Here is a 27,003-nt window from a genome sequence, read left to right as displayed (position 1 = left end):
AGAACAGGCCAGCCAGGCGGGTGCACAATGGGACAGCCTTGCCCCTTCGGTCTTTGTTGCCACAGCACACAACTGCACATGTGCTGAATCAGCAGGCAGATGTTTGCTCCGATAGTCAAAGAATTCGTCAGCCTTCTAGTCCTCCTCTTGAAAAAGTCGTTTATGTTAATTGTGTAGCCGTTGGGCGCTGCTGCCAAAACGCATTCCTGGGTTGAACAGGACAACCTCTCTTCCGCCCAACAATACAACCAACCACCCCGGTCCTGGCACCAACGGCCTCAGCTCCGCCCCCGCATTTTCTGATGGGCCCGGCGAGGCCGGTGACGTGGTCGGCAAGCGAATGTTGCGCGCGCAAACACCGGCCAGCCCGTTGAGATGTGGCACCTTCAAGTTGTGGCCAAAAGACGTATTGCTTTTGATCAGAATAGCAGGATGCATTAACGATCTCCAACCGACCACTTGCAGTCTGTTGGCTCCCGAGACGGCCACCTAACACGGAGGCCAGGCCAAGCAAGGCCGTTCTTTGCCCCGTCAATTCCCGTTGCGATCGGGCAAGCAGGTTTCAGACCGCGATTCCCGCTCCCAACTTTCCGTCCTACACTAGCTGCTGCATTATCGTACGGGACGAAGTACACTATCTATCCTTCCAGCCAACGCCGCATACGTTATTCCATCTTATCGGACATTGCTCCGAATAGATACGAATAACTCCACCTCGCACCGTCCTCACCTCCCGGGCCCTCTCCACTCTCCCCAGCAGACCTCTTGCTCGAAACGGCCGAGGCAAGTGGCATGAAGGCATTCTCGCCCAGAGCATCTCGAAACGCGAAGTCGAGTAAAGAAGTGTGAAGTTGCGGTGTAACTGAGCCTATCGAGGTACTTCATGCATTAGACCCGAAATGGATCAAATCGCGCCATTCTGGAGGAAAGAACCCCAGCAGGGACCTGTCATCTGATCGACGTCATCACGCGTTCGCCAAGGTGCTCCATCGCTAACCCCCCCTCGGCGTTTGTTCCTGTCAATCAATCCACCATCCCGCAACGCTCCAACAAGGAGCTTTTCAAGAGGCAATAAAAAATAAGAAGAGGGCGAGGTCAACATTACACCAAAGTTGTGGATTCCGCAACTCAGACAAAACTGAAAGGGGGCCTCCCTGTCTTCATGATCGTTAACTAGCCCCACCCGAACCCAATTCGCACCTCTAACCCCTCTCCGGACTGCGAGTGTGCGGCGAGGATGGAGTGAGTATTGTGTATAATTGCGTCGATATTTCTTGATTATTAGGGGGCGCTTAATAATCCCAAATCCCGTCACCTCACATCAGCCCAAGAAAAGGGGCAGCGTATCGCAACCCCCAAAAAAGTCTTTTATGATGGAGGGGCGGGAAGTGGTATCGTGGCCCGGGAATGCCCGGACGAATGCAGGTAGCCGAGAGAGAGATTATACCCACAGCTTCTGCACCAACTTGGGATTTACATACTGTGTCTGCAGGGTGTTGGAAAAATGAGAAGATGCAGTCATCTTTCAGAAGAAGTGAAACAGCCGAGACGAAATTAGACGGGCCACAGCGCCATTCGAATTACGCACGGTGAGGTACTTAGAGGGCATCGACAACCAACCTCGTTATACCCACGCAGCAGGACACACCACTCCATTCAGAACTCTCACACAGGAACGGTGCATGCATCATTCCTCAAGACAGTCTGTCAATTCAGGGCAACTCGTCCAGGCTTCGACTTCTTCGCTCATCAGCCCACCGCTCCATATCACACAGCTCACACCCCCAACTCAACCGAACTCTCATGTTGACACCAACGCTCAGACAAGCAAGCAATACTACACCACAGTCCATAGTCATACCTCTCGCAGGGCGACAATTATTATCTCAGACCAACATTGAAACCCATGTAAACCAAAAACCGCAAAAACATGTCTTTTTCTATATGCTCTGTGCATTTCATCTTCATGATCGCCAAAGCATCGCGAACTGAATAGAATCGTCCAAGTCTTGCCTATCCATCCTCAATATTGCTCCCCGCCTTCTGTGTCTTATTGTCCCCCTTCCTTCGATCACCATCCCTCCGAGGGATAGAATTCAGGATCGTCGGTGCTCTGTTGTGGTTCCCGGGTGTAGGTGCAAGGCTGCGTAAAATGCAATGTGTATGTGCTTGCGCTCTCTAAACAAATCATCAAGGTGGTAAAAATATTTGTGTGCTTTTAGTCATAACTCAATGCCTTTCCCGTCATCATGGACGTCAGTCATTTCCGTGGTAGCGTGGGTCCCGTCGTGTGGGTTAACCAGCCCAAAGTGAGAGTGCTGAAGATGAAAAAAACAAGATAGTAACGAGAGTCGTGGCAAGTGAAAAATAGAACAAGTAGTAAGAGGAAAGAAATAATACGAGACGAAAGACAAGAACGCCGTCGCTCAGCAGCACCAGACAAAATCAAGCAAAACATAAGAAACGGAGATTAAATAGAAATCATGGCCCTCGTTGGTTGAAACATAGTGTTTAGACCGTCAACGACAACGGGTACTGTGGCGGGACAGCACATCGCAGAAGCAAAGGGGCTCGCTTAGTTGGACCGGATGACAAGCTTCGAGAGCAGCTTGTTTGATAACGAGTCGAAGTCGTAGCGGTCAAACTTGGATTCGGAACGCGTCCTCAGGTATGCCTCTTCACGGGGGGTCAGCTCTGAACTCAAGAAACGTGAGGTGTTGCAACTTACCATGCTTAATTACGTGCTGCCGCACTTCGGTCATGGCCTCGCAGACGGCGGGGTTGTTGTTAAGCAGTTGGCCGTGCCTCCGAGTATCCCACTCGGTGAAGGCGGGCAGTTTCTGGGAGATGGCGTGGAACAAGCCGACGATGACGCCGACCGGAACGGTCTCCATGTCGCTGCAGAACTTGTCGACGGCGACCGGGTCGGGCACACGGTAGTGGCAGTCGAACTGGATCTCTTCCCAGACAGCCAGCAGAATGGAAGCCAGCATGAAGATGGTGGGCCAGTTCTTCAGCCGCTCTCCGCTGTAGACGCTCGAGTAGAGAGCCGAAAGCTCCTCGAGGATATCCTTCTGCAGCTCACGCCACATGTCGGCCATGGCGCACTTGATCTGGAAGTTGATCATGACAGGAGCAACGACCTTGCCGTAGTACTTGGAGTCTTCGTCATCGATCTGGCCCTCCATCGGCTCTTCCGTCTGCGGTTGCTCAACCATGGTGATGTGCAGGGTGAGGTTGTAAGCCACGACGAGCTTGAGAGCCTTGCGGATAACGGGAAGCCTCTCCTTCGTGTAAAACCGATAGGCGGTCTTGAAAATATCGGTGATGAAAGGAGTGCCCTCGAAATGGTCGTCGATGAAGTTCTCAAAGCCCTCGTCGATGTGCTTGTCGAGGTACTCGTGGAGGGCCTCCATCGAGATGCCTTCCTGGCCAACATCAAGGCGCTCGGTGCGGATCTCGTAATCGATGGGATCCTGGTCTTGCAGAGTCGACTCAACCCAGTCGACCTGGAAGCAGCTCTCGTCCGCCACGTACACCTCACGGACCAGAACCGGGAGACAGAAACCATAGCCGTGCGTGATCCACATCAGCGTCTCCTTCTGCGCGAAACCTTTCACGTTGAACACAGACATGCCGAGGCCCAGGTGGCGCTCGTAATCGGCCTTCCAATCCTTCATGAAATAGCCAATGTCCTTGATATCGATACGAGTGCAAGGGACCTGCCACAAACGAGCGTGCGAAGGCTGGCAACCAGCACAAGGCTCGCCCTTGTCGCACGTCTTCTTGAGGAATTTGCATCGGAGACACGCCCTGAGTTTCCGGATCTCGCTAGCCTGCTTGCGCTGCTCGGGGAGCAACGGCCCGCGCCTCCGGCCCACCTTCTTCTCACCGGTGCCATCCTTCTTCCCTGTCGATGTCCTCCGAATGACAGACTTTGTGGCCTTGGCAATCGGGCTCTTTCTCGTCCCCGAATTCCGCCTTATCGGGGGTGATGTGGACCCAGAACCGCTGGAACCGTTGGCAACCACGGGCCGAGTGGGCGTCACAGCCTTGATGGGCAAGGGCGCGACAGCCGTGGTGGGGCTGATGAGTTCTGGAGATGTCGACGCATGATGGTGGTGCTCTCCATGCAGGCAGTTACGGTGGCTATTCGAGAGGTCCACGAACCCGTCGGAGGATGGCGAGAAGGGAGAGTAGGGGAAAGTAACCTCTTCGTAGCCGAACTCAAGCGAGTTAGCGTCGGACGTCGAGGAATCCGAGTTCGTCCTCAAATGCAGTGTTTGGCTCGGGTTGAAAATCGCCTGGCTCTGGGAATGCTGGGTTTGAGTAAAGGTGTCACAGTTGGGATACATTTCCACTGGCGTCCAGCCATTGTCGCTACTCGAGCCCAATGACAGGACCTCGAAAGTGCCTGTCGGGGAATGGCTCCCAAGACTCCTCACGCGGGGAAGGCCGTCATGCTGGAAGTTGAGTGACTGATCGAAATCCTGCCAGTTCGGCCCCCATTGCATCACCCGAGACGAGGGATCGATCGGCGGCATAAATGCCGGTTCTAGTTGGAGACCGGCTTCGAGCGTAGCTTGTGTGGTCGCCGGAAGATATTCGATCGGGGAGGGCTGGAAGTTGGACGCATAAGGGTTGAAGTTCATCAGACTAGGGTCCTGGATGAACTGAGAGAGATCAGCAGCCCGCTGCTGGGCCTGCAGAGGAATTGACCAGTCCGGCATGAGGCCCGTGGGATGAGGGTGAGCGGTCGTCTGATAAGGGGACGGCTGTTGTTGGAGCGGGCTCGACATAGTGCTGCTCTGGTGTCCTGGTGAACGGGCGCTCAGGTCTTCTGGGGATGAGGGCGTCCCGCTGCCCGAGTTAGGAGAGTGGATCGACATGGGCGCGCTCACGGTGCCAGCCAGCTCGAGGGGCAGCCAGTTCGTCACCGGGCTCAGACTCTGACGGTTCGCTTGCGGCATGGTGGTCAGGGCGGTCGAGGAGAGATCTTGAGATGGGGCGGCCGAGGACACCACGGGATATGAATAGCGGTCGCTGTTATCAAACACAAGCTGTTCCAACAGTACGGCTTCTCCCCCAGCGGTGGTGAAGTCGTAGGTCATGTTGGGCAGATCCAGGAAGGGAACGCAACAGGACGAGTCGGTCAAAAGGGGATTGGAGAGTATTCGGGAGTATTGTCGCGCCGGGCTTGGACGACGAGGGGGACGAGGGGGACGACGAGGGGGATGGACACCGCTCTTTTTCTCTTGGGATGCCGAGTCGGTCAAGAGGGGTTCGTTGTACCGGGCCTTCTTCCCAGCGTTGCGTCGTCGACAAAAAGAGAAACTCGACTCCGCCGAGGACGGGTCCTGGCGCCTTCGTCTGCGTTGCTCGTGGGAAAGGGAAAGGAGGCGGCGCGATAGTCTGGGGAAAGCGTGCGGGAGGAACCCTTTCGGGCGTTGGCGAGGGCGTAAGAAAACGCCTTGCTTGGCCCGGAGCGGAAGATCGCTGGACTGGAAGTGCTGGACGGGGCGCTGGTGGAGCGCAACGCTGTCCCCCGCCCCAGTCGTCCCGCTGTCTTCCCACGAAGCTCACTCGCTCCTGCTGGTTGAGAAGAGGCGGTGAGAGTGCAGCCAAACCCTGGTCCTAACCCCCTCGTTGATTGGACCCTGCCGCCCCAGATCACGCCTGCCGTGGGTGGGTGCAGGGTCCTTTTATCCAATCATTACCGGCCAGCCAGGCCGCGAGTGGTCGAGCTCGCAGCGCGGGATCGTCGTAGTCTCGCCGCGCCGCACTGTGCTGAGACCTCTCCATCCTGCCAGTCCTGCCAGGTTTCCCAGCCCCGCCCGCCGCAGTGCCGACTCTCAGATCGCGAAGCCGGGTCGGATCCAGAAGGTGAGCGTGTCAAGATAATTGTGCGAGCAGCCACCTGTTGGCGTTTCCGGGTTGAGAGGGATGGAACTGATTCGATCGCCGTTAGGTCACAAACCCTCCCGAGGAATGGGTTTTTTGTTCGATAACTCAACTACACAACATCTATCTGCCAGAGCTTCATGTTCTGTGGTGCCTTTGGCGTCCTAGTGTAGTTTGTTTTTTTACACTACACTCTAGCGCCTCGTTCTCGTCAAAGGGATGCCCCCAGGCACATCTTGCATTGATGAACCTCGAACCGTCGAACTTCCAACTCCACAAATATGAACCACCAGCCGGGTTTTTTTGTTGGTGGGGCAGCTGAGCCCACTGGATGTCGCGCAGATCGACTTTCAAGAGCACGGCCCGACACGTTGCTCCCCAAAGCAACAGAAGCAAGCGGACAGTTAAGCCATGTGCAATTTCGAGATAAAATGTCCTGGACTCGACACGCATTGTGGTGGTGCCTGCGTGGGGAGATGCAACGGCTTCCGTTCCATAGCATCCATGGGAGCATGGCAGTCTTGTTTAACAGAGACAGTGTCAGTGTCTTCCTGCTGTGCGATGGCACCTCGGCTTCTACCGAATCAATTCTTCGGGCTACGAGCCCCCATTGGCGGCTGAATGCGTTGTCACCGTTGGCCTGGGTTGCACTCGGCTCGTTGAGCTGGTTTCGGAGTATTAATCAGGTGCCCAGATCGTCTTTCCCACTGTGCATCTGCTTGGTCTACTCCTTGTGTCTCCACGGTTCTCCACACTTATCAGATCCCTCCCGAAGTGGGACTTTCGATCACTGCTTCTGACGAACCTCAAAAAACCGACTCATGGACGGCCAGTTCCCCTGAAGTCGGAAATGCTGAAACATTGGGGCACGTGGATTGGCCAATTGGTTTTGGCTCATCCTCATCCTCATAGCCATCGTTCCTGAGGTATTAGAGATGAACGAAGAACTCTCGACTCTCTCGGAGATCGACCGTCAGACCCATCTTCAGGTTCGTTGATGCAATTGATGCAAGCTAACAGTAGACTGGCTAGTGCCTAGGACGGGCTCGCTGAACATGGTCCACGTCAATCAGTCCACTGGGGCAAAAACAACAGCCTACACTAGTGTTGAAGGGGCTTATCCGCATGCACCAGGGGCCTCGAACAACATGCCTCCATGCCTCTCTTGAGGGCCCCACCGACTATCAATGCCGCCATGCTCCCATATCAGGGGACCCCTCAAGGCCGTATCCACGTCTCCGGCCGTTGAGATCAGTTAGGACACAGTAAACAACAACCGGGGTCACCAGTGGACGCCGTGAAGGTTTGTCGAACAGGATCCCCAAAGACGAGCAAAAGAAACAAGATTTCTCCGCAGACACGTCGAGGGCAGAAGCAACGAGGAAGGGGCACTTCATCAAAACATAGCATAGGCATGAAGAGGCGCCGTTCTTGCTGCCGCGCAACAGCGCGCTCCTGCTCAAGGCAGCGGAATATCCGTGGCCCGGGTTGGCTAGAGATGCACGTGTCGGGTTGTTTACATGGGGTGAGGCGCGGGGGTGAAAGGAGGCTTGTCACCCAGGACAGATTCGGCCAGACCCCCGTGTTTGTTCGGCCGGGGAAGCTCCCGAACGAATCCGGCACCCGCGGTTGCCGCCTCGGAGCCTCCTCGCCTCAACCAGCCCCGGTCCAAGTCCAGGTCTTTGTTGACCAGCCCGGTCACAGCGGCTTGCTGCAACCCAGCCCGGCCCGGTGCCGCCAGCGAGCCCCGACCAAAGAACCTGAGGTCGAGTTCAACTTTAGCAAGTCTTTCGGTGCACCCCGCAAAGCTGAGTTTTCAATCGGCTTTTCAGTGGCGAATTTTTTTCGTGGACCGGCTACCCAAATCTGGGCAAAGGTACTTGCAGAGCGCCATAGTCTGTCTTAGAACCCCGCCAGCTAGCCGCCGAGGAGGGATAGTACGATCCAGCTTCGTAGATCTGTCTGATCTGCCGGGAGGGTCGGCAGACGGGAGAGGATCACCTTGGACAAAGCTCGGAAATGTCCCAAGCCATGTGGAGGGTGTTTTATAACTGGCTCACGTAAAAGCAATGGTGTCCGGCAAGGTGTACACTGGCGTCCCGAGTCCGGGTCCCTTTGTTGCGAGGCCGGACCGAGGGCTGAGCGGGTGCCGAGTCCGCAACTTGAAAACTCGACGCGAGCCGGTGCGAGAGCAGCTGGACGAGGATTGGCCACGGTGGCTCGGTGGCTGACCTAACCGGCGCATGGACATCGGCATGCCGAATCCAGAAGCCCGGGCCCGGTGCCGCCATCAAGTGGAAGCGGTGCCTTGACGGATGATTTCTTGGTTCCGAACGCTGTGCCCGGCGCCGAACCCGGGATTAAAGGGGTTCTGTAATGCAAGTTCCCGGGCTCCCGGGGTAGGAGTTCCGATTGAGAAAAGCCTCTCGGGAACCTAAGATATTCACTTTTGAACCTGGCCATGAACCTACCTAAGTAGATGCGAGTGATGGCGCAATCACTCCCACACTTTATGATGAACGAGGAACGTACCTTCCTACACAGGATGGAAGGTCGGGCTATAGAAAAAAGCCGGCCCGCTTTTGGGGGCTTTTTCATCCAGCAACAACTCCAACTCTCAAAGCTCCCCTCACTTGGTCGAGGTCTTGGCGCTCGGGCCCAATCACAGCGTCTCCATTGCCGCAAACATGCCCAGTTTCCATTTGTGGCATCAGAATAATGTTAACGAGTAAGGTCATCACAACTATTGTTTCCCGATTTGGCGTATCCCCTTCGAAAGAATTGGCTACTCGACAGCCCGGTTGGGAACAAAGGGTCAAATGCGTCAAAAAGGCGTTGCCTTCCCATGGAAAAAGATGGCAGCCCAACAACGGCGACCACCATCGGATTCATCACCGTCTCCGGCAACCCGCAGTGGTGATATCGAACAAATAGACGAAGAAATAACATTCGACGAAATACATCCGGGCTTCATGATTCCCGATCTTTTCACACAACTCCCGCCCGTACGGGACACCCTCGTCACGGGCACCTCTACGGTCCAGGATGAGACCGTCGAGGTCTGTCTTCCGTTCCTGGCCGGGGAGGATGGAGATTTCAAGTACAACGAACACGGTGTTCCCGGTATCGACAGGGCGAAACACGTCCGGTTCTTGCATCAGTGCTTGGGAAAACTTCCCGCTCGCTTCGTGGCTGCCGACGCCAGCAGGCCGTGGTTTCTGTACTGGTGTTTGTCGGCGCTCACCATGCTTGGAGAGGATGTGACATCTTACCGGGACTCGATCATTCAGACTGCGCGCTCGATGCAGAACGACACGGGGGGTTTTGGCGGTGGTGGCAGGCAGCTCTCTCACATAGCGACGACTTATGCTGTGGTCCTATCACTTGCGTTGGTTGGGGGTGAGGAGGCATATGAAGTGGTTGATCGGAAGGCGATGTGGAAGTGGCTCGGCAGCTTGAAGCAGCCAGATGGCGGATTTCAGGTCTTCGTCGGGGGTGAGGAAGATATCAGGTATGTCTGTCCAGGGAAACAAGAGCAGGACCAAGCTGACCACCGAGGAAGGGGGGCATACTGCGCAGCGGTCATCATCTCACTGCTGCGTCTCCCGCTGGATCTGGCACCCGAGTCCCCGGCATATACAGGAAGCAGTAGTGTCAACCTCCTCACCGGCGTAGCCGACTATGTACGACGATGTAAGCAGCGGAAGTGCATGTCGATCGCATCGCCAGACTACGGCTAACCCACCTAGGCCAAACATTCGAAGGCGGCATATCAGGCCAGCCAAACGCCGAGGCCCACGGGGCATACGCCTTCTGCGCACTCGGTTGCCTCGCACTTCTCGACCACCCAGGCCGCAGCATCCCAAGGTATGTACGCATCATCGGGTGACGGCGGGCAGCGGTGATTCTACATTCCTCATCCATCCACAAATCCATCCGCCCACGTGTGGCGAAGAGAGCACGACATACTGACGGCGATCAATCTGCAACCACAGCTATCTCGACGTTCCACGGCTGATCGCCTGGCTGTCGTCACGCCAGTATGCACCCGAGGGGGGCTTCTCCGGACGCACCAACAAGCTGGTCGACGGCTGCTACAGTCACTGGGTCGGAGGATGCTTTCCACTCATCGAAGCATGCCTCAACAGCAACATAGGCCGCAGTAGCAGCGGTGGGGCCGTGGCCGCAGACGACCCGGCCGCCACCGCCACCGCAACCACTCGCACCACCACCAAAACCAGTCTACCGCCAGCAGACGAGAGCCTATTCAGCCGAGAAGGTCTGATCCGGTACATTCTCTGCTGCTGCCAAGACCAGACCAGACGGGGCGGCCTGCGCGACAAACCCGGAAAGTAAGTCCACGTCGACATTCTCACCATGCCCCCCCTTTTCCCGCGTTTGCCCCTTACCCATGATCCCGCGTCTCCGTCCATTCCTCATCGTGCCGATCCCCGTGCCGAGTCATGTGTCATGTCATGCGCACCCGAAACTAACCTCGCTCCCCTCTCCTCTCTTTCCCCCCCCAACCAGAATGTCAGACGCCTACCACTCCTGCTACGTCCTCTCGGGCCTTAGCTCGGCCCAGCACCAGTGGGAGCTCGACGCGCCCGAGGAGCCCGACGCGCAGCAGCCCGACGACGCCGCTGCCGCTGCCGCCGGGCCCAATGAGCCACCCAGACCACCCAGCAAGCAAGCGGCCGACCACCCCCGGGAGGCGGTGTGGGCGGTCCTGCCCTACCTCGACGGCCTGCAGGTCTTCGACAACAAGGACCGCGTGCGCCCCATCCATCCCGTCTACGCCATCCCGCAGCCGAGCGTGCGCGCCATTCAGGACTACTTTACGGACCGGCCAGGGTTCTGACAAATACAAAGCAAAATCGGTGCCGTTGGATCGTAAAAAAAGAAAACGTGATCAGGGGCGTGTGTGTTTGGCTGCTGTGTTGTCTTTTCTCCGCCCACATTCTCTTTCTAGGCGAGTGGCTGCCGGGAGACGAGGAGATGTCGGTCTTTGCAAAAAGGGGAAAGAGTGCAGACCCAAATTACACTGCTGGTTGCCTTGTCATGCTTACTGCCGATGTGGCTGCCCGGGTTTGGGATATGTCATGCTGCTTCTGTCATGGTGTATCAAGCTATTTGGGCTTTCCGATAACGGCCAAAGGAAAACACCACTCTGTGCAGTTTGGAGCGGTGCGCCTCTGGCTTTTAGGGATAGCGTTGAAAACATCAGCGGTTGAATTGAGCTCTCCAACAAGGAATGTGTACGTATACCACCGTACTACGTCTCTCGTTTATCCAACTTGAATGGGGTTTTCCCCTTCGCCTGGTATCATGATCACCTGGGCCAACACTGTCAAGTAGCACAGAAAGTACTCCCAATATCTGACACAACGGCCCACGGCGGTGACCGGGCGGGTGGCCATTTCCCAAGGCCCAGGTGCAGCTGGCTATCTGGGTCCAAATCGAAACGGCCAGCGCCGACTCCACCGCGTGTATCCCTCCGATGCCTGTTTCCCCCCCAAGTATTGGCCTCAAACGTCCCTACCTGGCCTGATGTGTGCAGATACGGAGGGGCCAGTTGGGAGACCGCCCACCGCGCCGCGGGACTACTCATGCAGTCTATCCATCCCATGAGAGGATCTGGGCGAACCGAATGCCTGGGCCTTTGCATGCGCCGAGGAAATCCCCGAGCAGCACGACACCGATCCTGCTTCTTTTCCACCTCCCGAACCTGAGCGGGCCACCCATGCTTGGACGGATGGGGGCAGTGAGGTTGGAGGACTGCCAATACACGGCTCGCCTGATAGATAGCCTGGGTGGCGACGCGTCCACCGCGGTACCCGGAATCTCTTCGTGAGTCCTTTTTTTTTTCACGTTCACGACGCTTAGCTCTTTCTGGGGATTTGACGACGCCTGCCGCGGAAGCCGACCAAAGTCGACGTCAGGTTGAGAAAACAACCTGAAAAAAAACAGGATGGAGCCGCGGCTGCATGCCGAACATCCAGATGACCAATGCTCTCCTCATCCTGAGCAGTGGTAGTAGCTTGGTGTCTCTATCGCCTCTCTGCTCCATTCGGTCACATTGCTCGGACTCGAGTGTCTCCGTGTTTTTGCAACACAATGGCCGCAGTAATGGGCCTCGGAGAGGGTCCCAGCTAGCATCCGGAGGACGACCGCCAGTGGCCCTCGAGATCTCCAGCGGAGGGTTGCATGCAAGGCGGCCAGCCGCATGAGTCCGAGAGGTACCACTGCTGTGGTGTAATCTATCCGAGTATGTAGTATGTAGACAAGAGGCAGTGGAGGTTACATGGTTAGAAGGCAGGGACCATGACGGGGGCTCGAAATTGCGATTATAGATGTCGATGTTTTTTTTACTAGTTCTTTATGCCGTTTCGGCTATACTCCTTTTTTGAAGGGGTTTTTTTTTTCTTTCTATCAGCCGCGGGATCATATCCACTTGGTATGCGTGCCGTCGAGCGATCGCCGGCTGCGACTTGGATCGGTTCTGTGTAAACTTGTTCCAAGGGATGACGTTGCGCGGGGAACCACTGCTGAGGGGTTCATTTTTGCCCCTCATTGACATCTTCTAGAATCCCTGTCAGATTCTCGGGCATATTGTCCCCGCGGGGTTCGTCTGAAGTACTTGTATGTTTGCTCATTACAAGGAGCCTTTCTTCGTAAGCTTGGCCGGGTATGCATGTCACTTACCGGAGCCGGAGCCTGAGTGGCCGGGCGGCTCTCGGAGCCACACGGGCGGGATGTTTGTTAGCACTGGAATCGACTTTTTGATTCCGCGTTTCCATCACCTGGACACTAGGGGCTTGTTCACTTGGGTCTAGTCTTGTCATCCCGATGGGCCGCCACGAATGAAACAGCGTGATAGAATCGTCCTGTGTGTGATCTCCGCGTGGCCCCATACCAGTGGATGATTCTCGTCTGCCGTTGGCGAGAGAAGGCTAATGTCCAACCATCTGACGTCCCTGGCTGTCGTTGACGTTTGTTTGGAAGTTTGGAAGCTGAGGGCCTCGTGGGATTGGACCGTTGATCGCTCCAGTTTATTCCTGGCGCTCCTCGGCCCTTGCTTGAGCCAACCACTCAGGGGTCTAACATCGGGAATCGCGTTGATGGCGTTTGTAAGTCTTTCTTGCACCCAGATTGAAACCCGTGGGGATTCCGGAAATGGTGTGGGTCTGTCTCTCAAAACATGGAAATCACCAAATCACCAAACCGAGCACCGAAGCAAGTTCAGTTCGGCTCGCCTCTCCACAGCAGGTGCGATGCCCCTCCGAGCCCTCATTCCATGACCGAGTCGTGTGGTTGTGCCTTCCCTTCTGGTAGTTTCGGCGGGGTAATCTCCAAGGTACCTTACACGGGCTACTGTATCGTGCGTATGTAAGGTACGTACCTCTTTACCCCACGGCGAGGCAATTTCCAATCCCGGCCACCTTCCATTCTTCGCGAATATTTTCTGCCCACCGTGTCGCTGAGCCCGGCAGTCCCCTGCTTCCGCTCACCTTCCATCCGTCAACATCGCATGCCCATCCATCCATTGAACTGAGCTTCCTTTCGGAGCCCCAGCCTCCCCTTTCCTCTCTTCTCCTCTCCCCTCCCCGCCCTCGCTTCGGCGGATGAGCGTCGTGGGGTCCGAGGCCGGTCGCAGGTCGCAGGTCGTGCTGTCGGTGCAACCATTCGATGGAGGCTATTCGCCATTTTTTTGCCCCCTCACTCCCCGATCCATACCTGGAGTCTTGTTTTAATATCCAAGAAGCACTGCCAGCTCATCATTGCATGAGCGTTAAGGTTGGCCTGTGCCTAGTTGCCTTGCGGCCGCGCCCGCCATTCAGAGCCGCCGCTCGTCGTTGGGGCCAGATGCAGGACATGCAAGGGTTTGCCGGCCCCAGCCACTGTTCATGCACCTCATCGTCCTTCACCGACTTCGTGGTGTGGCCTCAAGCCAGTCATTCTCCGGCTCCTAGCTCACCCCGGCTGGCTGTTTGGTCCGCCGCCAGGGAGGGGCAGAATTCGCCATCCGGACGATCACGATCGCGGGACCATCCAATGCCTTCCTCATGGGTCGTATTGATCCGACAAGCGCCGCTCGCCGTCTCGACTTTTTCAAGTTTTTTTTTTGTTTTGTTAGCCGTCGTCCCGGAAAACCCAATTGCCCCCCTCTGATTCGTCCGCTCACCGGGGAAGTACCTGTCGCATGTCGGAGGGAAAGTTTCCAGAACCGCTTCCCAAGGCCCCGGCCCTCTGTTAGACGTCGCTTGCCGACGGTGACGGAGACGTGAAACTGGCGAATCGCTCATGGCCCGCGCGTCTGCATGGCCCCGGAGAGCCAACCTCTGCATGTTTGGCCCCGGACACTTGCGTCGTTGCTAGCTCTTCTAAGCACCGTATCCTTCTCCCGTTCCCCACGGGCCCGTCCAGTCATGTACTCGCGGGGCGTCGTCCTGCCGCATACTCCCTTTTGCGGTCTGCCGCAGAGTTTACAGCACTTGGCAAGGAGGACCGCATGGATGGCGAGCATGTATCGGCCATGTACGCGATATGTACATCATCGCACCTCCTGCCCGTGGGTGGCACAGTTGGGGTACCGCGCGGATACATTTGTACAATACACGGGCGATTCGCTGCAGGTGCAGTATTATTAGTCGCCGCCGGACGGGACCTCAGCATCCCTAAGTCCCCCTCCCGGCCCACTCCCCTGTCCCCGGACTTCAACGTTGCGAACAAGGCCATCCCTTCTTTTTCGTCCACCGACCACAGCGAGAGTGGGGTGAGATGACAAACTTTGGTGGGAGGAGCAACAACAGCCCAGAGATCTGGTCTCTGGTCCCCTCCAGCCTTTCGTCCTTTGACTGATTCCCTTGGTAGACTCGTGTTCGACTTGCCACTGGCCTTCTATGATGAAATCCCAATTGCCAGCCTCCGTATAAATCTTTCATCTGACAAAAAAAAAACGAGCGCCACCGGCTAGTCCGAATATCAGACAAGAACAACCGAGAGAGGCATGTGGGTGCTGGAGGGTCGAGTGGGAAACAACCACCAGAAGCGGTGCAGCATCGGGCTAGGGTCCTTGTTTTCCTCCGACCCAGACTGGCCGGACTTGTCAAACGAGACTTCTCAGTTTGGCGTGTGCATCCCCCCATGTTGTTGGTGTGGAGTTGACCCGGCCTTTGCGGTTATATCAACTGGTAACGACACGCGCCAGCACATCAAGATGGGTCACACTTTGAGCCGCATCTCCCAGTGGACATGCGTCTGACGACCCCTTCCCACATCTCCGTTTGAGCTCTCGGTCGCTTTCTTGTTGCATTTGTATGATTCTGGGCATTTTTGCCATCCACTGCCCCGCATTCCCCTTCCCGTCACCGCAATAAAGCGCACTTCTCTCGCCGGTGGTGACCCATGGCTTTCCGTCCCCTCCTGCGTCGTCGCCTTGGATACGTAGCATATCAGCCTTAACATCTTCAATCTCCCAGCTCACACCACCCTCCCACCCGTGAGACAAGCTTTCACCTCCGACGTTGCCTTACTTACCCCCGTGGGTTTTCCATGCCGCATCACTCCTAGGTTAGGCTCGACTGCGTCACATCACACCGAGTTTCGGCTCCCGGCCCGCTATCCATCTGCGGTTTTCATCCACCTTTTTTTTTATTTTCCCTCGCGCCACCGGTGCCACGGATTTCTCAACCACACAACACATACCGGGCTCACCGAGAACCAATTGACACAATGGGCGGTTTCTACATGCAGTATCTCGAAAGTAAGTTATACATCGGGCTTTTGGAGGATTTGCTCGCTTGTTCATGGTGTCGTGGCCGACCCGGGATCACACGTCATTTTTGTGATGGTGGGGTGCTTTTTTCGAGCAGGAGGGCATCCCCACGTGGTCAACCCCCCACACATCTCTACACTGCCCCTGACCTCGCACCCATGGCTACCACATCTCAGCCCCGTCGACTTTCGATTTGCTGGCCCCTGTCCCTCCAATGTCTCCCGTAGGGCTGAGGACGATCATGTTGGGTTGTCATGCAGATTGCTTCACGTCACCCGAGTTTCCGCACCCCTCCTCGTTTGCCTTCCCGCAAGGGGGTATGCCCAGCAGGGCAATGGGCGAGCAAAAGGGCTAACCGGGATGTCTTGCAGGCCTCTGCCGGCGGCGTGGGTGGCATGACCCCACGTATGAATGCTACCGCGATGCCAATGGCTACACGTGCCTCGTCCTGGTGAATGGGCGGGAGTACCAAACTGATCTGGAGTACGAGTCCAACACCCTGGCGCAGGAGAATGCGGCCATGCGTGCCTTTATGGTTTGCCGGAACTTCTCGGTCAATGGCGGCATGCTGGCCCGCAACGGGATCGTCCAGGGCCTGCCGGCGGACGAGGCTGGCCGCAAGCCCAAGAAGAGCAGCCGTCACACAAGCACCTCCAATCACGGACACCGGAGCAGGTCCAGCCACCACTCAAGCAGCAGCTCGACTACCTCGCTAGAGTGAGGCTGAGAAAAGAGCCGCAATCCTTCCGTGTGGCCGGGACTCGAGCCGGGTTTGGATTCGTTGGATCTCAATATCCCGCGCTCCCGCCCCAGATTTGGATCCCAAGCCCCAATCAGCGAAGAGCAGGAGCTCAAGCCATTGTTCAGAACCGGATCGTTTCTTTTGCTATAAAATTCGGAGAGGCTTCACAGCGACACGGCGATGCCACGAGACGAGAGGGAGAGAGAGAGCGAGAGACAAGCCGTGGATTATACCCCATTGATGGCCCCCAAACCTTTTTCCAAGGACCGGGAATTTTGGACCTTAAGACCGGCATGAGGATATGGACTTTTTTTATTCCTTATTTGCCAGAGAGAGCGTTTTTTATTTTCTACATTCTCACGACATGATTGACGACCCATTACGACGACGCCATTTAGACAACGTTCGGCATTTTGACGAGTATTTCGACCAGACTGGCCACAGCCAACCATGGCCCTCGCCTGGCTTTGGAGTCATGGTTGGCCTTGGGGCCATTTTCTTCTTTTTTATTTACCATTTCTATCTTGCGAAAGACTTCGACTGCCCGGGCTTTTTTTCTTTTTTTCTTCCCACTTCACATCCAAGGAACTCGCTGGGTTTCACAGAACCAGCCAGATATGAGGGCGGACATCTACCCAAAATCCGACTTGAAAGTCCCAGAGGCAACTCTGGTTTTGGCCCATTGGCAAAGGATGATGGACTGAGGCAGGTTGGGGCCACCTTGGTGCTGGAACGTGGGACAGCGAGGGTCACTCCACATCCGCCAGTGTTGTTGACGACGGGGGGGATGGTTTTCTACGTTTTTTTGTTGGCGCTTTATGCCGCATTTCAGAGGGGGCGAGGGGGGAGCGAAGAAAAAGGGCCGGGAGGCGGCGGACCTTGGTTTCGTTGTGCATTCCCAACAGGGAGGGGAGGGTCTTACGAATGACGAATGACGAATGACGACACGACGACTATGATGACGATTACATCCCACAGAGGCAGCGGTGGCTTTCAAAATACATTGGAAGAGGCGTACTTCGTGCCATGACGTTCATCTCTAGGTTCGCTTTGCGAATGTCCCTCGTGACGGTAACTATGGCTGTGATCACTATGTTTCTGCAGGCGTTCCAAACTACCCGTCAGAAGAACAGCTATCTCAGTTGGGTGTTAGATATCGCAGGTGGTAAGCAAGCTTAGTTGAGAAGCGCACGTGTCACGGGTACATTGCACCAACACACAGTTACACCACTGCACTTTAATCTAGGCCGCACTTTGCTCATCAACAGATCCCGTGGATACATATTAGCGGGAGACTCGAGTGTATGTATGTACGTGTATGTACAACAGTACCTCCCTCGTCACCCCCGTCCCGCGGGATTCACCTTGTCATGGGGTTGGGGCGTGCAGCGAGCTTGGGGTGGTGGTGGTGGTGGTGTGGTGGTGGGTGTAACGGTCCCACGACTTGACCCCTCCATCGACTAGTTAGTCGTCCCGAACTGCTGGGCCCGGTTCCGAAACGTTGGTTGGCCGGCGAGTTGTTGTTTGCCCCGTGTTCAATTAGTTGGCGGTGTCCCGTGTTGGCGGCATGCCACGGCTGCGGTCCGAGACCGGTCCGGCTCCGGCGAGGCTCACCGTCTTCCCGATGCGGTCCGTTCCATCATCGAATCCAACCCTGGATTTGAGATCTTGTGCGACCCTTGAGCGGTGGCCGAAAATGGGGGATTCCCGTCGTCGACGGTTGGCCCGGCCCGACACGGCACCACACCGACGTCTCCGGAGTAATGCTTTTTCCTGTTTCAGGTTTGGTAAGTGAGACCTGGCTTCCCCTGCCAGAGTACGAGGTCGTGATCGTGTCTCAAACCGAGTCCATATTGTCCCACCAGGCCGCGTCATCCGGGGTTCGGATTCGCAAACTCTAGTGATGATACAAGACATTGATTGACAGATCTGTCTTTTTGGAAGACTTGGTCTTTTGAAGATCTGTCAACGTGGTCGAAACAATGCATTATTTCAGCTCACCTCGTGTTGGAGTTCAATTCCGAAAGCGGAAGGCAATGCCCGTCGGTACCCTCGTTGAAGGTCATGGGCACTTTCCGGAACCGCCCGAATCACTCGCACCCATGGAGACATGGGGAGGCGAGCATGGCGAGAACTCGCGCTCCTGTTGGGGGTAGCTAAGCTTTTTCATCAACAAGCTTTTGAGGTTTCGCAAAGCTGCCTCGGGCGAAGACATGGACGGCTTGCGCAGGCATGGATGGCATTGGGCAGCCCCTGATCTTTTTACCCCTGAACTTGGTAAGAGAGGAACACAGTAAAGTTGGGGTCCACTGAAGGAACTGGTTCTGGGTGCAGCTGGTTGCGATCCAATCTCGCCATGGGAGATGATCGTGCGCTGATTGGCCGTGCATTGGGCATGTGGCCCGGGGAATGGTTCCCCTCCTGCCCAAGCAGCGCTGTGAAGCCCAAGCCCATCACCCACTGCGACACGACCAGAAAAGGGTTACCCTTTCGCGTTTTGTTGGCTTCCCTTGCACTTCTTGCCACCTTTCTCAAAACTCCACGGGCTCGCGATCGCATCTCCCATTGTTCTTCGACCACAAGACGTGACTACCCTTCTTCCGCCATTCTCGACAACCCCTCAAAGCCGCCCGCCGCTACTTAAACCCCGCTTGTCCACGCTTCTCCATTCTTACTCTCGTTGATTCCACCTTTGCCCAATTCGTTCATTCCCCGCTAGCAAACATGAAGGGTACGCTATAAACAAATAACACCATCTTGCAAAGCAGGAGCAGAAAGGCTGACATTGCTTGCTATGTAGCTTTAATTCTTGTCGGCGGCTTCGGCACGCGTCTCCGCCCTCTTGTACGTCCGATGATCTGACACCCTCGACTTCCCCCGCACTGATCACCATTCTCGACAGCGTTTAGCCTTGGCGAGGCGGCATGGCTAACGCTGGCTTTACAGACTTTGACACTACCGAAACCCCTTGTCGAGTTCGGCAACAAGCGCATGATCCTGCACCAGATCGAGGCGCTCGCTGCCGCTGGTGTTACCGACATTGTCTTGGCCGTGAACTACCGCCCTGAGATTATGGAGAAGTACCTGGCCGAGGTTAGTTGCTCTGGCAGACACGCGGATCAGGGGAGAAGGACAATGAAGCTGACACCAGCTCCCACCAATAGTACGAGGAGCAGTTTGGCATCAACATTACCATCTCGATTGAGAGCGAACCCCTTGGCACAGCCGGCCCCCTAAAGCTCGCCGAGGCGGTCCTGAGCAAAGACGACACTCCGTTCTTTGTGCTCAACTCAGATATTACCTGCGAATACCCGTTCAAGGAGCTTGCCGCATTCCACAAGTCGCACGGCGACGAGGGCACCATTGTCGTGACCAAGGTGGAGGAGCCGTCAAAGTACGGTGTCATTGTCCACAAGCCCAGCCACCCCTCGCGTATCGACCGCTTCGTCGAGAAGCCCGTCGAGTTCGTCGGCAACCGTATCAATGCCGGCATCTACATTTTCAACACCTCGGTGTTGGACCGTATCGAGCTGCGGCCCACCTCGATCGAGCAGGAGACGTTCCCCGCTATGGCCGCAGATGGCCAACTGCACTCCTTTGATCTGGAGGGCTTCTGGATGGACGTTGGTCAGCCCAAGGACTTCTTGACTGGCACCTGCCTCTACCTCTCTTCCCTCACCAAGAAGGGCTCCAAGCTGCTGGCGCCGTCCAGCGAGCCGTACGTGCATGGCGGCAATGTCCTGATCGACCCCTCTGCCAAGATCGGGAAGAACTGCAGGATAGGGCCGAACGTGACCATCGGCCCCGACGTCGTGGTGGGCGACGGCGTTCGGCTGCAGCGTTGCGTGCTGATGGCTGGCTCCAAGGTCAAGGACCACGCCTGGATCAAGAGCACCATCGTCGGCTGGAACAGCTCGGTGGGCAGGTGGGCGCGTCTCGAGAACGTGACAGTCCTGGGCGACGACGTTACCATCGGCGACGAGATCTACGTCAACGGCGGCAGCGTACTGCCGCACAAGACCATCAAGGCCAACGTCGACGTGCCCGCGATCATCATGTAAGCCGAGTGGCGAGCGGCTTACAGAACTGGCCTCGGCCTTCCCATCTCACATTCATCTTTTTTTCATAATTCGAGATACATTACGCCTTTTAAATTTTCTTCTGCAAAAACCCCCTAACCTTAATACCAAGACGGAGACGGGACGCGGCGTCTCAAAGGGCCACCATCGTCCTCTATCGGAAACAAAAAGTCGTCTTGCCGGGCTTCCAACACTTTCCGCATACCAACACGCACTTCCTAGCTGGCCTGGCGTCTAGATTTTACAATCGTGTCCGTTCTTTTTGATGATGCGAAGGCCGTGACCAACCATCTCTCGACTGTGCAAGCAGTTGAAAGATCAAGACCACAGCCAGAAAAAAAGACTTGGGGACGGGAAGATATATATGCATTCTAGGGTGCATCATGGCGTAGAGCGGGTCATGGGTCAATGAGGGCTAATGGGTACCTGTACTGCACTGCAGCATCAAACATGGGAGACGGGGTTGGGAAAATCTGGCGCGGGTTGGGTTGTTGGGCGGCATTCCGGATTCCACATTCGATAGATAGGAAAAGACCTCCCTATCACTGTGCAATAAAACGTCACTGATGAGCCACTCTTGATTTTGTCTCCTGAGCCAAACAGGTTCACGTTCATCATGCGTGGTGGAGAGAAGGAGGAGGCTGAAACGCTCCACCAACTCCGCTGCCTTAGTCAGGTTGCTTTTTTCAAGTCATATGTCGTGCATACCCCCGCCTCGTTGGGGAAACATGGGAGGCAGATCACCTCGGTGACGTTGCTGTGATGTGTTGTTGGGCCATGTAATCAAACCCTAGCCCACACTTTCGCTGCAAAACGTAGTATTCCAAGAGAGACCGTTGCGTGTCCTGTGGAACCTTGCCCACTCACTGACCGGGCACCTGGGCCTGGTCACAAACTTACGCATTTCATCGTTATGCCGTGCATCTTTGACAGACCGCATGAGAGCTATTGTGGGGGCGAGGAGGGGAGGAGGGGGCGAAATCTGTGTAGGGCAAGCTTCCCCGCGGCGGTTGAAGACGCGGCGGGCATGAAAGTGGCGATGGAGCACGATGGGGAGAGGGGGTAAACTGCTGGAGGGCGGGGATCTCTGGCAGACTTTTCTTCCGGCGCGTAGACAGGTGTGGCGGTGTTGGGATTGCGTTAAGGTATCTCGAGGGTATCTATCTCGTTTACGTCTGTGGTAGGATGATTGAGTAGCTTTCCTTGCCCACCCCAACCCCTGGCACGGAGGCGCCGAGGAGACGGCGGAGATGGAGGGACGGGATCGGGATCGGGATCGGGATCACCTCGCCTCCGGATAATACACCCTTTTGCGTCGGACCCTGAATGATACTTGTGTGGTATGGAACAAGCCGCGTGTGGAATGTGTGGTTTTGTCTGGAGTAGAAGCTCCGGGCCAGACCACATTTGTTTGCTATACGGTATATTTCTCTGGTGAATCCTTGTTGGGCCTGGAAACAAAAGGGCATGCATCCATGACAGGTCGACGTCATCCCGGAGCCGGTCGCGGGAGCGCCCGGTTGTTTTGGGATCGCCAGAGTACTTGCTCTGTTCTACACCATATGTCGACACCCCCGAAGATCGTAGGTGGAAACATTAGCGTCATAGGGTGGCGCCGTAGGGCTGCTGTGTGCCAGTGCCAGTACTTGCTAATGGTGATGATTGTTGATGACGAGCCGAGTTGCCTGGCACAGTATCCCTGCTCCTACGAGTCAAGGGGAAACAACTCGGTGCTGCGTTGTTAGCAACATGGCTGAAATAGGACAAGAAGCTCCGATGGTTAGGGGCGACTTGAGAAGTAAACAGTGGCCATAGCTTACCCCTGAGTAATGCATGAGACGGGGAGGTGGAGAGCATCATCCTAACAAGTCGCCTCCAGGGGGAAAGGGCTAGAAACTCCGGATGAGGATGGCGAAATGCTGCACGTCCGATATGTTGTCTAGCGTGCCCAAACACAAGAGATCGAAACCCTAGATAGAATCATCCAAACAGTTAACTCGCCCAAAGGCAACATATCAGATGGTAGTCTTTTTAGCAGAGTCTATTATGGTATTAGAGTAATATACAATTCCCAACCCTTCACCCGCTAAATCGCTGTGGTGTAAATTCAAGCGGTGGTGATGACCACGGTATCAAAACACGCCCGCCAAGGTAGCCAACGCCAATTCAAACAACAACCAGCCCAAACCCATGCCCAGCCCGCTAAATCCATCATGATCGTAACAATAGCCAAAAAGTACCCAGGACCTCGACAGGCCCTTTTTAATCCTCTTGGACCCACCCTTTGCTCATCTCGACGGCTTTCTCCCACCTCTTGAACATTTTTTCCGCCTTGGCCTTCTCCATTTGCGGTTGGAAGACCTTGCGCCCATTCTGGTTGACCTCCTTGAGATCTTCCAATGTCCGCCACACACCCGTGGCAAGGCCTGCGGCGATAGCGGCACCGAGAGCGGTCGTTTCGCGCATAGCAGGGCGATCGACGGGAATGCCGGTAACGTCGGCTTGGGTCTGCATGCACAAGTCTGAATTGGAGAGGCCGCCGTCGACAGCGAGTGACTCAAGTTTGTGCTGCGAGTCCTTTTCCATTGCGTCGAGGATGGCGCGGGTCTGGTAGCAGGTTGCTTCAAGAGTCGCACGAGCGATGTGGCCCTTGGTGGTGTGGTGGGTGATACCAACTGCGAAGGCGTTAGAATCCAACTTAGAAAAAGGAGGGGTGGGTGGTTTCTTACATAGTGTTCCCTTGGCGTCGTCAATCCAGTACGGAGCAAAAAGTCCGCTAAAGGCAGTGACAAAGACGACGCCGCCGTTGTCGGGGACCGATTCTGCCAGCGCAGTGATCTCGCTCGAGTCGTCGACAAAACCGAGGTTGTTCATGAGGAACTTGACGCCGGAGCCGGCGACGGCGATGCTACCCTCGAGGGCGTACACAGGCTTCTTGCCACCACCAAAATCGTAGGCTACAGTGGCGAGGAGCCCGTACTTGGAGATGACGGGTTCGGTACCAACGTTGTACAGGAGGAAGCACCCGGTACCATATGTGTTCTTGGCTTGCCCCGGACTGAAACCGCACTGGCCGACCAGGGCGCTGGACTGGTCACCCAAACACCCGGCAATGGGCACATTGATCAGTGGGCCGCTGGCGATCTTGCCAAAACATTCCGGGTCGGACGATGGAACGATCTTGGGTAATTGGACCTTGGACTTGTCGATGCCAAAGAAGCCCAGGAGCTTGTCGTCGTACTGCAGGGTGCGGAGGTTGACAAACATGGTTCTGCTGGCGTTGGTGCTGTCGGTGACGTGGACGACCTTCTCGGCTTTTGCGCCGCCGTTGAGTTTGTAGATGAGCCAGGAATCGACGGTGCCGAACGCAAGACGGCCTTCTTCGTACGCTTGCTTGACGGAGTCGACATTCTGGAGGAGCCAGAGCAGCTTGACACTGCTAGGATACGTCGAAAGGGGTAGACCGCAGAGGTCCAACAGTTCCTCCGACCCATCGCGCGACTTCAATTCGCGGACGAGCGCACTCGTCCGGGTGTCGGGCCAAACAATGGCATTGTGCAGGGGCTCGCCGGTGGACTTGTCCCACACTACCGTCGTTTCGCGCTGATTGGTGATGCCAATTGAGCGAATGTCTGACTTGGAGTAGCCAAGGTCAACAAACTTGCGCAGAGCCTCTTCAATGCATTCTTCGACTGAGCTGACAAGTTCTTGCGGGTCATGCTCGTGCCATCTGGATGGTTTAACGTTTTGTTAGCCCCATTGATGTGCAGGATGTGCAGCAGCTCCGCAGGTTAAGGTGGAGAGATTGCGGGGCGGGGAGCAGGTGCCGGCGCAAACATACCCTGACTTTGGATACAGGTTCTTAAACTCTATTTGGTGGCTCGCAACAGGATCGCCCTCGCCGTTAAAGATAAGGAAACGCGACGATGTGGTGCCTTGGTCGATGCTGCCGACGAACCAGTGCTGCTTCTCTTCCTCCTCCGTTTCGATGATACCCTGGGGGAGATGGACCTCGTGGTGTGGATGGAAGTTGGCGGCGTCGTCGGGGAGTGTCCTGGGTGTGGCGGCAGTGGGCTTCATTAATAGGCCGTCCAGGTTGAGGCTGGGGCCGCCATTGACGAGCACATCTTCAAACCGTGCTGGATTGAGTTCTCGGATGTGTACCATGGTGTTTTGGTGTTGTGTTCCCTTGAATTGGTGGTGTGAGTGTGGGATTGGTGGGTGGCTCATGGAATGGAAAGTGCGACGGTGTGGTGGTTGTTGTTGGTTTTGGATCCGGGTCGAGATAATGGGTGGTTGCAACCGCGGACGGCGTAGCTCTGATAAAGAATGCCGGCGCGGGGCTTGAGGGGGGTCAGAATCGGGAAGGATGACAGAGGAGGGGGGTACGTCATCCAAGGCGTGGCCCTAGCTATTCGTACAGCGATCGTGATGTGTCAGCCGGGAGAAGGCGAAGGTGACCTTCGATCTGTTGCAGCTCCTCCAGAGACTTCTCCGCTGTGATGCTACAAGTGGCGATGCAGCGTTCCAAGGGACATTCGTTCCAATTAAGATGGTTCGAGGGGCGGGTGCCCCTCTCAGCGGTAGCGCGCACATGTCAGCGGCGGCGTGCTTTTAAGTCAAAAAGCCGATACGGCGTGTCGTTTAGGGGGTGCTGTCGCACAGCGTGCCTTCCGGCTCAATTTTTCTTTGTTGGCTGAAAGAGGCGCTTCGTGGTTGCATTCTGCAGACAGGGAAGCTTGGACCGAGGTCTCGTCCATTGGTGGGTTTTTTGCGGGGAGACAGCCGTCTCGTGGGGGGTGTTTGCTTTGATCACGGGAAGTAAAAGCCACCGAGTCCCACTGCCATGGAACCCCGCAAACGACCCCGCTAGGGACTCGGCGAATGCTCCGCTCGAGGGATCTCGAACTTCGACCGCGACTCGAGCGAGCATGGCATTTCTGATCGTCGCTCTGCACCCACACAGCAGGATTTTTTTTTACAACGTCATGGAGAGTCACCCGGGACCAAAGCTCCGATTGACGTCTTTTCGATCCAGGCAAATTATCTTGTTCTCTGCGAGTGATGTCGCTTCCCCACAGAATTATCATTATCAGTACAATCCAGGGGTCAGATGCGATCCCGATGCAGCCCCTCTTCAACTGCAAACTAGAGTTAACTACCCCTGGGCCGGTGAGGACCCAATAAGTTTTGGATGCGACGATGGACTGCACGTAAAAAAGCACATCTGGGTCCCAAATTTGTCTAGACCCCGCCGATCTCACATTGCACAGCCGACAACGCACTCCTTTACCGGTCACTTGACTCGAGAAGTATGAACTCCGCGCTTCTGGGCAAATTTGCAATTCCCATGAGGGCTGGCTAGAACTCGGGATTATCTAGGTTTATCCCCGCAGATGGGGTTCTGCTTATCGGGAGCGGCTCGCCCGAACCCGCGCCGTCAGGGTCATGCCTTGGGGGAAAAGGTTTAAAGCGGGAACGAGTCAGGTCCCCAGCCTAGAACTCGACCTCTGTCCACCGAGATCCTCTTGTCTCAGTCCGACGATTCAGAAACCGGCGGTCTGGACAGACATACGGGTCCAACTCACTGTCCAAGTGTCTCGTGACTTGCAAAAACCAACACAGAACTATCGCAGACCGAGCGATCCGCCGAAGATAAGGGCAACGGCGAAAAAAGGAGGTCGCATGCGGCGGGGAACAGCCCCTGCCCAGACACGTGGGAACGGGGGGAGTAAGTCTAACATGTGGAGAGGCTGTTAGTCGACATGGAACGGTTTGTTCGTTTGAGGACATCCGAAAGTATTAGATTACGTGTAGAAAATATCTGGCGTAAGACAGAATAATCATATCCCACGTATGTAGTTAGTGAAAGCTTGTACTTTCTCTTCCTCTCCTTTTGATTATACGTATTCAACAACGTTGGATTATTCGGTCCCTCGAAGCTGAGACGACTCACATACAAGTATGATTTGAAGTTTTAACTAGGGCAGTAGTAGATCGAGGCAAATCAGGCGGCGGAAGGTAACAAAGAAAACAAACAATATCGCGTAGAAGATGATTGATCTACAGATCATCACTCTTGCATCGCAAGTAAATTGTGTCGAGGGACTTCCTTTAACAGCCTGAAGCCCTCTCGGAGTGACATTCGGGCTCAGCACCTATCTCGGCCGACAATCATTGCCATGTGAATAAACGGACATGTTCATTTCAAAACTAAGAATGTCGAACCTCACTCGAATGTAATACCCGCTCGGTTCGGGGTCATGACGGTGTCGGAAATTGGAGTCTTGCGCAGCTCTACCATACCAATGCAAGTTTCCACCAATCCCTCTCAACAATACGAATCTAGCCTGCCCGGCTAGCTCAATCGGTAGAGCGTGAGACTCTTAGGGTTCGGGTTATCCACTCAAAGGTTCACAATCTCAAGGTTGTGGGTTCGACCCCCACGTCGGGCTCAATTCCCGGCAACTTCGATTGCCTCTCTTTTTTGCTTTTTTTCTGAA

The 27,003-nt window shown here is 55.6% G+C and overlaps 7 protein-coding genes and 1 non-coding gene across 8 annotated transcripts; 5 read left to right on the top strand and 3 right to left on the bottom strand.

Annotated features, from left to right (window-relative positions):
* Window positions 1-2,575: 2,575 nt before the first annotated feature.
* On the bottom strand, window positions 2,576-5,111 carry F5144DRAFT_599261 (uncharacterized protein; the record flags this gene model as incomplete). The annotated part of the gene is made up of 2 exons (XM_066790996.1): window positions 2,576-2,676; window positions 2,729-5,111. 2 exons carry the CDS (start codon window positions 5,109-5,111, stop codon window positions 2,576-2,578), a joined length of 2,484 nt encoding a protein of 827 aa, XP_066646130.1.
* A 657-nt stretch (window positions 5,112-5,768) lies between these two features.
* On the bottom strand, window positions 5,769-6,437 carry F5144DRAFT_560888 (uncharacterized protein). Its single transcript, XM_066788231.1, has one exon. The coding sequence runs from the start codon at window positions 6,352-6,354 to the stop codon at window positions 6,040-6,042; it is 315 nt and encodes a 104-aa protein (XP_066646129.1). The 5' UTR covers window positions 6,355-6,437; the 3' UTR covers window positions 5,769-6,039.
* Window positions 6,438-8,756: 2,319 nt separating this feature from the next.
* On the top strand, window positions 8,757-11,193 carry F5144DRAFT_640510 (terpenoid cyclases/protein prenyltransferase alpha-alpha toroid; the record flags this gene model as incomplete). Its single annotated transcript, XM_066792743.1, has 4 exons — window positions 8,757-9,594; window positions 9,651-9,768; window positions 9,897-10,253; window positions 10,432-11,193. The coding sequence occupies 4 exons, from the start codon at window positions 8,757-8,759 to the stop codon at window positions 10,760-10,762; spliced, it is 1,644 nt and encodes a 547-aa protein (XP_066646128.1). The 3' UTR covers window positions 10,763-11,193.
* A 4,443-nt stretch (window positions 11,194-15,636) lies between these two features.
* F5144DRAFT_483243 (uncharacterized protein) lies at window positions 15,637-16,400 on the top strand (the record flags this gene model as incomplete). Its single annotated transcript, XM_066785380.1, has 3 exons — window positions 15,637-15,667; window positions 15,856-15,996; window positions 16,051-16,400. The coding sequence occupies 3 exons, from the start codon at window positions 15,637-15,639 to the stop codon at window positions 16,398-16,400; spliced, it is 522 nt and encodes a 173-aa protein (XP_066646127.1).
* A 2,831-nt stretch (window positions 16,401-19,231) lies between these two features.
* F5144DRAFT_100910 (nucleotide-diphospho-sugar transferase) lies at window positions 19,232-20,699 on the top strand. Its single transcript, XM_066782078.1, has 2 exons — window positions 19,232-19,514; window positions 19,586-20,699. The coding sequence occupies exons 1-2, from the start codon at window positions 19,413-19,415 to the stop codon at window positions 20,480-20,482; spliced, it is 999 nt and encodes a 332-aa protein (XP_066646126.1). The 5' UTR covers window positions 19,232-19,412; the 3' UTR covers window positions 20,483-20,699.
* Window positions 20,700-22,762: 2,063 nt separating this feature from the next.
* F5144DRAFT_590014 (glycerol kinase-like protein) lies at window positions 22,763-24,667 on the bottom strand (the record flags this gene model as incomplete). Its single annotated transcript, XM_066790113.1, has 3 exons — window positions 22,763-23,175; window positions 23,230-24,230; window positions 24,342-24,667. 3 exons carry the CDS (start codon window positions 24,665-24,667, stop codon window positions 22,763-22,765), a joined length of 1,740 nt encoding a protein of 579 aa, XP_066646125.1.
* A 694-nt stretch (window positions 24,668-25,361) lies between these two features.
* On the top strand, window positions 25,362-26,386 carry F5144DRAFT_560873 (uncharacterized protein). The gene is made up of 2 exons (XM_066788230.1): window positions 25,362-25,812; window positions 25,883-26,386. Exons 1-2 carry the CDS (start codon window positions 25,432-25,434, stop codon window positions 26,258-26,260), a joined length of 759 nt encoding a protein of 252 aa, XP_066646124.1. The 5' UTR covers window positions 25,362-25,431; the 3' UTR covers window positions 26,261-26,386.
* A 466-nt stretch (window positions 26,387-26,852) lies between these two features.
* F5144DRAFT_t61 lies at window positions 26,853-26,955 on the top strand. Its single transcript has one exon. It is a non-coding gene; the product is annotated as a tRNA-Lys (tRNA).
* Window positions 26,956-27,003: the final 48 nt, after the last annotated feature.

The sequence above is a fragment of the Chaetomium tenue genome, assembly GCF_020726465.1.
Source record: "Chaetomium tenue strain MPI-SDFR-AT-0079 chromosome Unknown F5144scaffold_2, whole genome shotgun sequence".
NCBI lineage: Eukaryota > Fungi > Ascomycota > Sordariomycetes > Sordariales > Chaetomiaceae > Chaetomium > Chaetomium tenue.
The sequence above is the reverse complement of the archived record's forward strand: the minus strand, read 5'-3'. Positions and strand labels throughout refer to the sequence as shown.